General features: G+C 44.7%; 1 protein-coding gene across 2 annotated transcripts in view; it reads right to left on the bottom strand.

Annotated features, from left to right (window-relative positions):
- The window catches only part of CAPN15 (calpain 15), a 121,385-nt gene that overhangs the window by 75,952 nt on the left and 33,390 nt on the right, over nt 1-12,043 (bottom strand). For both annotated transcript variants that reach the window (XM_063143069.1, XM_063143067.1), the window contains exon 2: nt 9,485-9,802. In XM_063143069.1, the coding sequence (XP_062999139.1) occupies nt 9,485-9,660 (176 nt within the window). In that variant the 5' untranslated portion in view covers nt 9,661-9,802. The remainder of the gene's footprint in view (nt 1-9,484; nt 9,803-12,043) is intronic.

The raw sequence follows: 12,043 nt of genomic DNA, 5'->3' as shown, positions 1-12,043 counted from the left end.
GCTACCACTGCACCTAGTTCGGAAACTTCAACTAGTTCAAAATATGGCAGCCAGGTTGGTCACCGGTACATCTAGGGGTACATCTAGGGGTGAGCATATTACCCCAACATTAAAATCACTCCACTGGCTGCCGATTAGTTTCCGGCAAAGTACAAAGTGTTGGTCATTACCTTTAAAGCCCTAAATGGTTTGGGTCCAGGTTACCTGTGGGATCGCCTTCTCTCATACAGTCCACCCCGCACACTCAGGTCCTCTGGGGAGAACTTACTTCAGTCAGCCAAGACTAGGCTGACATCAGTTTCCCAGAGGACCTTTTCTTCTGTCGCCCCTGGATTATGGAACGGCCTGCCGGAGGAGATTCGTAATATTAACTCCCTCTGTGATTTTAAGGCAGCTTTGAAGACTAGCCTTTTCCGGCAGGCCTACCCAGATTAATGTAAAATCAAGGATTTTTTAAAAATGTGTTGATTCCTGCACTAATGTTGTTCCCCGCCTTGATCCAAAGGGAGAGGCAGGTAAGAAATATATTATTATTATTATTATTATTATTATTATTATTATTATTACTACTACTATCCTGGTGCGCCCTTGACTCCTTTTCTCGAGATGAACTCAGTGCTCCTATGTTCGCAGTGTATATAATGTGACTCAGGGCTGCATAGGGCCACCCCACTTTGAAGGGCACTGTGGTGGATTCATCCAACTCGGTGGCTTAATTTTTAATTGTGGCACCTTAAAAACTAACACATTTATTCTGGTATATGTTTTCATGGACTATAGTCGACTTCATCAGATGCATGGAGTATTGTGGGGAATTTCATGTTTATATAAAATACATACGATTGAGAGGGGAAGAACTGTAAACAGTGAGATCAGAAGGAAATTAAATTCAGAAAATACTGACAGTGATAAACACATTAACAGTAGCCATTCACAGCTGCTGCTCATAACACACATATCCTTGGCACCAGTGTACTTTGGCACACACCAACTGAGAGCAGAGCAATGAAGAGATACCACTTTTCAAATGTTTGCATTTAACACTCACTAGAATGCCAAGGAAACAAGCGGTCACGAAGAAAGGTTTGCAGTGTTTCCTTCTTCGCTCCGCCATGAAGGCGCCACTTCCCAACAGAGGCAGCCAGAAACAACATGGCATCAGCTTCTAACTCATAAGACCCACAGGAATCAAATAGGGCAGGTTAGCACTTAAGACCAGCACAGTCCCTCAATGGGGAAGCATGCCCTCAACTCGAGACAGAGGATTCACTATGGCCGTTTCTACACCAGCCTGAAAATGTGTGCTGGTCACGGCCGAGTCCCAAATGACGCACAGGGACTCCCAGGAGGAAAGAAGGCCGAGAACAGGCCCAGGGATAAGTACTCCCTGGGAAAATCCGACTCTTCCTGCGGTCTCGGGATCGTCCCAAGACCACGGGAGGTGTGGCCGCCCATCCCAGCTTCTTCGCTCCTCCTCGAGAGTAGCGGGAAGCAGTATAGGGAACGAACCAGGCTGGGAGGAATTGGAGGTGGGGGGAGCGGGGTCGGGGCTCTTTTTTAAAAAAAAACCTCACATTTCATTGGACCGCATGTGCGCTCATCTCCTTTTAAAAAAAAAGGCGGGCGCGACACCTTCCTTCCTCCAAGGATGTCGCGCCTGCATTTAGACTAAGGGGAGGATCTTGTGATCAGAATATTGCGAATCCTCCCCCCTCCCTCCCTCGTAGAAATGGCCTCTATTTCAAGGTATTTCAGGCATTATGGATTAAAAGAGGATTCTGATTTTGCCTGTGTATATCTCAAACAAAACGCTTTCGAGGTGGAACTGGGAAGCTACTGCTGAGTGGGAAAGGGGAGAGGTAACACATCACCTCGGCTGCCCTTGGAGTCAAGGCAGGACATAAATGCAATGAACGAGATGAATCTCCTAATGTAGACTTAAGAAGTTAAAGAGACTTGTCTAGAAGACAAACGAAAACAAAAAAAACCCACACCATCCTTTAACACAAGCGCTTCTATTCTTAGGCCATGTTTTGGATGAGCTGTATCAACTAAGCAACCCATTTGCCCACAGCATGGGCCGAGGATTGTACCACAGCCATGCAAGTGATGTAGCAATAAGTATGCAGATCAGCCTCTGGCTTATGATCTGTTTCCAGTGCGTTCCCTAAACTAAAGCAAGATGGCTATCCAACAGTTTAGCAGCACCTGGATTATCCTAGTGGCAACACAAAATGGAGGGCCCTTTCCTCTCTTATCAGGCTCCACCTGGAAATCTCAGCACAACACTGGCCTAATGAGTACTTGGAAAAACAATGGCTAGAAATGCCTTTGCCAGACTTGCAGATTAACTCGTAGGCTGGGGCGAATGATAAGAGATCCACAGGAAAAGCCAAGCCTATCTCAAATGACTGCACAGCAACAAGACTTGATCCCTATTCGGTCGGGCTCTTTGAAAATGGCATTCAAAAGACAGGTTAGCAGAAGCAAAACTCTTTCCTCTAAGCTGTCCATATTTAAAACAAAACAAAACAATTGTTCATACACCTTAATCAGGGCACGGATCAACAGTAGCCCATGCTGTCATCCCATTTCCCTTGAAATACATACTGAAAGCACTCTGATCCATCATAATGATCTTCTAGCACTTGAAGATGGGACCTGACCAGGAAGGGGGAAGGGGTAACATACTGATTGGTTGATTGATCGCATTTCTATACCGCCCAATAGCCGGAACTCTCTGGGTGGTTCACCAAAATTAAAACAATTCAAAGTATAAAACCATAATATAAAATACAATATAAAAGCTCAACCAGATAAAAACAGCAGCAAAGCAAAATTACAAATTTAAAACGCCAAGTTAAAATTTGCTGTTAAAATGCTGGGAGAATGAAAAGGTGTTCACCTGGCGTCTAAAGACATATAACGTAGGTGCCAGACCTTCCAACACCAAGATAGCATTACTTAAATTGGCTTCTAACTGCTCTGTACCAAGTGCACCACCTAGAATTAATCTCCAGTCTCACTAACATAAAGACTACCATCTCTCGCTTTACTTCTGTTCTCTACTTCACAAGGAACTTCGCGTTGCCAACAAAACCAACTAACTACTAGATATTATATACTTTGTTCCAGTACCTGTTGGTGGATCCTGTAATCTGCCTGGTTAAGCAGCAAGGCTAATCTAATTTTGTCTGCATAGCTCCTCCTACATTCCCTCTTAACCCTCTTAAAAACGGCAGACCGAAGCGATAGCATTAGGGCCATCTTTCTCAATCCCCTTTGCTGCTCAACATCCTGTCTGATGAGTTCTAGAGAACTCAAAAAGTTTGCTCACAGCTTTGTGACTGTTTGGTCAGTCTTCGTAGAGGTATTACCGTGTTGTGGATTTGGGATTATTTCCACCAATAAAAAAACACTCAAGGCAGCCAACAAATTGAAGAAAGTCCATTAAGTCCACTAGTCCGGGCCCGATTCAAAGTGCTGGTATTAACATTTAAAGCCCTAAACGGCTTGGGGCCAGGTTATCTGAAGGAACGCCTCCTCCCATATGTACCTGCCTGGACCCTAAGGTCATCTTCAGGGGTCCTTCTCCACGAGCCCCTGCCAAAGGAAGTGAGGCAGGTGGCTACCAGGAGGAGGGCCTTCTCTGCTGTGGCACCCCGGCTGTGGAATGAGCTCCCTAAGGAGGTTCGCTTGGCACCTACATTATATGCTTTTAGACGCCAGGTGAAGACCTTTTTATTCTCCCAACATTTTAACAATCTATAAATTTTAAATAACATGGTTTTAAATTTGTAATTTTGCATTGCTGCTGTTTTTATCTGGTTGAGCTTTTATATTGCATTTTATATTATGGTTTTATACTGTTGTTTTATACTCTGAATGGTTTTAATTTTTGTGAACCGCCCAGAGAGCTCCGGCTATTGGGCGGTATAGAAATGTAATAAATAAATAAATAAATAAATAAATAAATTCTAGAGACATTTTTTCCTCCTTGTCTACACTTTAAAAGGAAGGGCTTCCCCCACAGTTTCCTGGTGAATCTCACATGCTTATCCTCCAGTTTTCCCACACTTTTTATATGCAACATGTCCTGGGTAGTATGTGCCCTGAAAATTACTTTAGCTATACAATTTGGATCATGTTTGTCTTTCATCACCTGCTCCTTCCTGTACGTCTGGCATGCCTTTTCTTTCTTTTCTTATTCTACCATTCGGATACCACAATGGGCTGCATTGGATTGGTCAGACTGTGCCCCTACAACAGGGGTAGGCGGATATCAGGCTTGTAGCACCTACTTTGTGTTTTTGCTAGAAGCCCAAGGTCTACCAACTGGAGCCAGACAGAAAATGGCGGCTCAGGGAATGGAGACAATTACTTATTACTGCCCCCATGAGCCGTACATCTGAGATAACCTGCATGTACCAGTATTAACCTACATTCGAGTTACTGAAGATGAGGGATTCTAACACAAAATTCTAAAACTGGCTGGCAGAGCTGTAGAGAGACTTGGTCAACATCAGCCATATAATGCTTATATTTACAGGTGAGGAACACTGAGGCTGAGAGACAAGCAATTAGTACAGGTAATTAGCCAGTTGGCAGGGGGGCATTGAGCAGAGGCCACAGCTCAGTGAAAGAGCACATTTTTTGTACTCAGAAAGTCCCAGGTTCAATCCCTGGCATCTTCAAATAGGGTTTGAAACCTTCCTGCCTGGATCCCTGGAGAGCCACTGCCAGTCAGTGTTGGCAGTACTAGGCTAGATGGACCAATGGTCTGACTCATAATGCAGCATTCTATGTTGGTAGGTACTTATAATTTTATGTGCTACTGTTAAACTACGGGGAGTCAGAAACACTTGCCAATCTAATAAAAATCACTCGGAGATCTATCAGTAGATCCTGGTCTACCTTCTGCCACCACAGCACTAGATAGCTTTGCTTGCCATTTTTCATCTACATCGGTGTTTCAGGAGAGAGCCTTTTGCAACTGTGCAATCATGACAGACCTCAAAAGATTCCACTGTGATAGCAAATCCGTAGGAGTATACTTCTGCGCAACAAGTAAGCAACAGGGAAAAAGCAAACCAACCAACAACAATCCATGAGCAAAACAGGTATACTTGGATACATAGATATCCAAAGCAGCGGAATGAGTATGCAGTCACATAGATTGTAAGCCTATTCGGCAGGGTCTTGCGATTTACTGTTTTACTCTGTACAGCACCATGTACATTGATGGTGCTATATAAATAATAATAATAATAATAATAATAATAATAAGAAGAAGAAGAAGAAGAAGAAGAAGAAGGACACGGCCAGCTCTTCTCACAGCCAGGATGGTCAGCTGGATAAAGTGTCACATAAGTACCAGGTAGCCCTCAGCTCGAATCTCAGCTCATTAGAGGACTTTGCTCCTTCAAGTCTAACTTTCTCTTAATTTGTTTCCCGAAAATCATAGAATAGTAGAGTCGGAAGGGGCCTATAAGGCAATCGAGTCCAGCCCCCTGCTCAATGCAGGAATCCACCCTAAAGCATACCTGAAAGACGGCTGTCCAGCTGCCTCTTGAAGGCCTCTACTGTGGGAGAGCCCGTGACCTCCCTAGGTCACTGGTTCCATTGTCGCACTGCTCTAACAGTCAGGAGGTTATTCCTGATGTCCAACCAGAATCTGGCTTCCTGTAACTTGTGCCCATTATTCTGTGTCCTGCGCTCTTAGATGATCGAGAAAAGGTCCTCTGTGTGACAACCTTTCAAGTATTTGAAGAGTGCTCTCATGTCTCCCCTCAATCTTCTCTTCTCCAGGCTAAACATGCCCAGTTCTTTCAGTCTCTCTTCACAGGGCTTTGTTTCCAGACCCCTGATCATCCTCATTGCCCTCCTCGGAACACGCTCCAGCTTGTCTGCATCCTTCTTGAAGTGTGGTGCCCAGAACTGGACGCAATACTCAAGATGAGGCCTAACCAGTGCCGAATAGAGGGGAACTAGTATATATTATAAATTATATTTTTAGTCACCACCCCGTCACTTCCTGCAAAGATCTCAGGGTTGCTACAAGATGCTTCCCATGCCCAATTTATTCTCACCACCATCCTGTGAGGTAGGTTAGGTTGAGAAAGAGAATGAGAGACCCAAGGTCACACAGTGAGCTTCAGGGCTAAGCAGAGATTTGAACCTAGATCTCTGTGCTCCTAGTCCGACACTCTAAACACACCACCACTCTAGTTCTACCACCTGAGCTTATTCAAGAGAGAATTCCAAATGCAATAGATAAATTTATGAACAAACAAGCCACCATGAAGGCTATTAGACTTCAGTTAAATTTCTTTCTGATACTCGGATCTTGCCTCATGCAAACAAGATGCATGTAAAATTCATGTCACATCAATAACGTTTTGGTAAAACACTAATGCAAACTAGCTTCCTCTCTCTCTCTCCCTCTCCAACAATGGTCCAAAAAACATTACCACTAGAAAACTGCATTAACCACATTAATATGCAGCAATCACTCCACTGTTGCCACCCTCAAAGTCAGACAGGTAGCAGTTTTAACTCCAAGCTCTGGCATCCCATAATGCACTACCTCACCATTAAGGTTTTTTTTAAGTACACAGAAGTAGATACGTGGAATTGCTAGCTGAAGCTATCAGTAGAATCCTAAGTGGTTGTGCACAGAGAGAACTAATCTTCCAGAATCTTGCTACATACATCTTGGTATTTGCTGCCCTGTGGGCTGTTTATAATCCACGCCTTTCCCATCTCAGTCTTCACTATTGAAAAGTTTATCTCTGGTGGACTTGTCCCTTTGCCTGCGTTATGCTTCTTCCTCTCCGTCACAGGGACTTTTAAAAGCTCAGTCAAAAGGGAAAAGTGTTGCAGAGAGCAATACAAAAGTCACACAAAGCAGAAAACTAGCCAAGATTATATAAACTGGCGTCCTTTTAGTATTAACAACATCCTGGTTATAGGAAATAAAGTAAAACAAAAACAGGCCTGCATTGCTACTACTGAAACACAGGCAGAAAACCCAAAGCCACGCTGAAAAACACACACAAAATCATGGGATTCATTTGCCACAAAGACTCCCCCAAGCCTGTGTACCAAAGAGGATGCAAGCCACAAACTCCTTGGGGCCTGCGGAAAAAGCATGAGCCAGCCAGCCAGCCAGCCAGCCAGCCACACACACACCACATCACAGAGCAAATGCTTTCCAAGCCAAGGCAGCTAGAGAACAGAAAGCAAGCTGCTCTTTTTAAACAGGCAGCATACAGGCAAAGGAAGACGCACAGTCATTCAACAAGCAGCGAAGCTATAAAAAGCAAGCATTAATCAGAGGCTCCAATATTCTTAGCACACGCAACATGGCAGCTTTCAACGGCCAAAGCTCCCCGGACAGGACACTGTTAGATGCTTTCGACATACCTCTCAACCTGCAAAAAGACTAAATGCAGGTCACCACCCCTCTAATTGAGAAGGCAGATCTTAACCCTGGGGAGAACTGATGGGATGAATGAGCATGTATATTTACTAACCAGCTGCTTGATTGGTAGGTTTCACAAGGGATAAGATCTAGATAAAGGGCAGCAAATTGTTCTTGTAGCCTATTTTTGGTACTAAGTTCTCCACGTATCTGCCTCACCCGGGACAATTGTCATGAGAACCGCACCTCTTAGTTATTAGGAGCCCATAGGCACCTTCCACGCCTATCCACTCCAATTTGAAGTTGAAACCTGTCAGTCTCCTCGCTAAATCAAGGCCATAGGTTTCCATATCCAACTCTAGCCTTGGAGAGTGTGCTCTCCAGCTCAGGATCCTTCAAGTCAAGGGATGAAGATGGTCAAAATGGAGGCTGAAACACAGGAGGGCAGGAGGCCATGAAATGGAAGATTTACTTGATCAAGCTGGATACATTTCCCTGTGGGCGAACGGTTTAAGCAAATTTAGATTTCAGCTAATGGCCACTTCTGTGCTAGAGGATAGGTCCCGAAACGTTCCATACAGCTTGCCGTTTTGCGTTCGTGGTAACAATCGAATTTAGGATGTGACATTATTAATTCAATTGCCCTCAGTCTCAATGCATCGGGGAAATTGTTTTGAAAACTTAAAAGGTCTCAGATACCGGCCAATTAATAAAAAGATAGGATTTCCTTCTTGTCAATACAAATATGGCAATTATTCAGAAACCGGCTGCCACGACTTTTGCTTTGGTCAGAGTCTGTGTGAGTTTCGTTAAATGGATTGTACACTCAGCCAGTGTATCTCCTAATTTGTAAACTGTTTGCATTACTATACACTGCGAATATTGACTTTGCTATGGCTAATGGGTGAAACAAATAGACTGAAACTAAACTAAGCTAGCATTTCTACCAGGCTTGATTAACCCAAAGGCTTCTTGCTGGCTGATAATCTCTGGGGCTCTTGTCGCATGCTCAGATTCTCTTCTATACCTGTAAAGGGCTCTGAGGTCTGAGCACGCACCGTCCAGCAAGAGCTCTTAAGGGGAAGTCTCATCCTCACAGCCATGAGTGCTGTGGTTGACACCCTGGAGTTTTAGACAATCCATTGCTGGTGATACTTTTACAGCCACTCGCTAGGACATCACGAACAGAATCAGCCCCTAGCAAACAAGCAGAGGGTGAAATGTGTAACAGCACTGAGGAAGTTCAAACAATCAGCAGGGAAGACAACACAGCGTTGGCTATTTCCCCTGCCTGTGCTGGTTGCGTGACCGAGATTACCTTCATTACCCTCACTGCAGGCTGTGGTGCTGTCCAAAACTGGCACATATCGTGGCCGTATTTATTTATTTATTTATTTATCATACTTATACCCCGCTCCTCAGCCAAAAAAGGCTCTCGGAGCGGCTTACACTTAGCAAAAAAGCCGTAGTGACTCTTCACCCGCCCCACAACCCCTACTGCAAGCCATGGGTTGTAGGGTGGGCGAAAAGTCACCACGGCGGCACCGGGTTCGGACGACACGGCAACCCACAATGCGGTGAGGGTAATTAGGGTGATCCCAGTCATGGGGGTGGAGGAAACAACCAGCGCTGCGTCGTGTCCCCCACTGACTGTCTGAACCTGGTCACTGAAACTGCCAGCTGGGAAATGCACAAACATTAGATGCTGATGCCTTGCCAGGAATCTGAAATCTACATTAACGTCCATCCAGGGGCAGCGCCTGAAAATGTGACGCTGCTTCCTAAAAATGGAGGCTGGTACATTGAACCAACCCGGGATCCTGTGCCTCAAGCAGCCAATTATCATTTCACCCACGTCAGGATGCAGTAGTGGGCATTTCAAATGCAGCCAGTTGGTAATTGCTGTTGCTTTAAAAAAGAAAGAAATAACAAAGCAAGTTAAGATAGGAAGTCGGTGGAAATTTCGGTGCGGTCCTCATTGGGCGATGCCAAGGGAGGCAGTCTTTGGTTTAAAACAGAGTTGAGAGGTATGCAATCAAGCTTGTCCCCCTGCTTTCTTACCTTCGTGCCCGGTGATTCACGTGCTGATGTTGCCGTGTTATCAGGGCACTTTCCCAAACAGGGCCACTGTGGCTACTCCTATACCAACTTGCAGCCAGGTGCCCTGGGTAGGTTGGGCCAGTGAAACCATGGTCCGACTCCGTCTCGGCGGCCAGCGAAGAGGCTGAGCTGCCCATGGCTCCCCCCAACCCTGGCTGGGCCAAGAGTTATCCTAGGTTAGGTCCAAGCCAGCGGCATGAGCAGTCGGCCCGAAAGGGTGAGGTGCTGCAGCATAGGTTGGTGTAAAGTTTCCCAACACTGGAGAAAGGGAGGCTGGTGCTAATTGGAAAACAAAAACAAGAACACAAAACAAGAGGAAAGGGAGAGGAGAGAGAGAAAGAGAGAAAGAAAGAAGGCATGATTCTTTTAAAAAACCAATGAAGTGACATTTCTAAGTGCTTGTTAAACACAGAGATGGTAACCCAAGATTACCAACAAGGCACGCTTTATTCAAAAGTAAGCCAGCATTTTCAAACTTGACGGCATGGAGTGAGGTGGGGGGAAATGAAAGACGCTCCTTTGTGGCTTCTCCCCAAGTTCTGGGGGGCACCTTAAACATTCCTTTCTCCATTTCAGCAGTTCTCTATGTGAAGGTTGGAACAGGGAAGGCCAGTGGTTTTCAAACCAGGTTCTGGAGAGCCGTGAAAGCCTATTTTGAGCAAAAAAACTCATCACCCTTGAAGCTCTGCACATTCTGTTTTGCTCAGTTATTGAATATTATTGCTATTATATCATGTTTATGAACCTTTCTCATGTATATTCGCTTTATATGTACACTTACGCTTATTATGTGATTCTATACATTATAACTATGGTATTATAAAAACCTGTGCACCTTTCTTCCTGACATTGCTTAGATCTTCTATCAGTTGCAAGCCAGCCAAACAACACATCCCAATCAAAAAACAAGAAGTGAGCAAAACTGAGCATCAAAGTGAAGTTCGGAGAACATAGGCTTGGAAAATGAGGCCCACAGTGTTCCAACCACCAGCTTAAAAGGCAACTTTAAAGCTGCATGACAAAATAATTGACAATGTCTGTAAAATGGGAGCAACGGTAACTAGCAGTGTTGCGAGGATAAAATTGAGCGGTGGGCAGAGAGAACGAGAACCTTGAACTCCTTGGAGAAAAGGCAGAATATAAACAGAGCAAAAATAAATAAATAAATTAGGCTCAAAAGGGTGATAGCTTGACTCCTTTTTTTTCCCCTCTTTCTATTTCCCACTAAATAAGTAGGGATGCATTTTACCCATTTCATCATCAAAAAGTGGTAGTAGTAATAGTATGGAGCTTTGAGTTTGTTTCTTCATCGTTTCTCTCACTGTATGAGAGCGACATCAGAATTCCACTACGTCATTCCATTGCGTGCCCAGAGCAGGCCTGTGCGGCCACAGCTGTAATCTTAGACACCAGGGACACACAACCTGGGGCCCTTCAGATGATTTAAGCATCAGCCTCAACCAGCATGGCCCGTGATCAGGATTTCTGAGAGCTGTAGGCCAAAACATCTGGCGGGCATCAGGTTGCCTACTCATACTATACACACTTACCTGGGAGTGAGGCCAATTGAACTCAGTGGGTCTTTACACTGAGTGCAGATGCGTAGGATTGCCCAGCAATTGTTATAAACAATCAGGTGAGCCTATGCATCATGCCAAATCCCTTAGAAAGGAAGTGTTTATTGATATCAATGTCATTATTATAAAGCATTTAAAAAACAACAGCAGTACAATACTCTTATACTGCCAAATTTAACACACACCACACAATGCATTGCCCCCCACCACAACCACCATTCAGCTTTGAAAATATCAAGAGCAGAGTTTGGAGCATTCAGCCAAGAGTTTGCCCACAGCTCCTCCTGCCTCCAAATGGCACTGCTAAAAATGGACCAAAGATCAAAGTTATTCCCTTTTCTTCCCTTGGGCTAACTGACGAAGGCAATGCCAGCTTAAGACATTTTACTAGCTGACGTGAAGCCTAAATGTCACCTTCTCCTGCCTAGGACCTACACTTTGGCTGGGTTCACACAAGATGCTAACCCACCCAGTGTGGGTTGTTGTTGAACCGTGGGTTATCATATTGTCTGAACGCAGCATTTTTTCCACAAGGTGGGTTATCATGTTGTCTGAACGCAGAACTTTTTCCATGGGTTTGCTCGTTAACGATGCACTGTGCCTTGTTAACCACCCTAAATAAGCCATGCATTCTCAAGGTGGCTTGCTGGAGAAAAATAAACCACACTGCATGGTTAACAAGCCACCTAATGGTAAACACACTGTGGCCACAGGTAGACCTAAGGTTTATCCTGGGATCATTTAGGATTCGCCCCTGCCTGAGCACTGGATCCCCTGTGTGTCACCTAGATGAACAGGTTTGACCCCTGGACGATCCAGGGATAAACCTTAGGTCTAGCTATGGCCTGTGTTCAGGCAATACGATAACCTGCCTTGCAGAAAAATGTGTTGAGTTCGGAGGACAAAATAACCCATGGTGGGTTAGTGACATTGAAAAGTCTTG

This window comes from Elgaria multicarinata, chromosome 17 (genome assembly GCF_023053635.1).
Source record: "Elgaria multicarinata webbii isolate HBS135686 ecotype San Diego chromosome 17, rElgMul1.1.pri, whole genome shotgun sequence".
NCBI classification, from domain to species: Eukaryota; Metazoa; Chordata; class Lepidosauria; order Squamata; family Anguidae; genus Elgaria; species Elgaria multicarinata.
The sequence above is the reverse complement of the archived record's forward strand: the minus strand, read 5'-3'. Positions and strand labels throughout refer to the sequence as shown.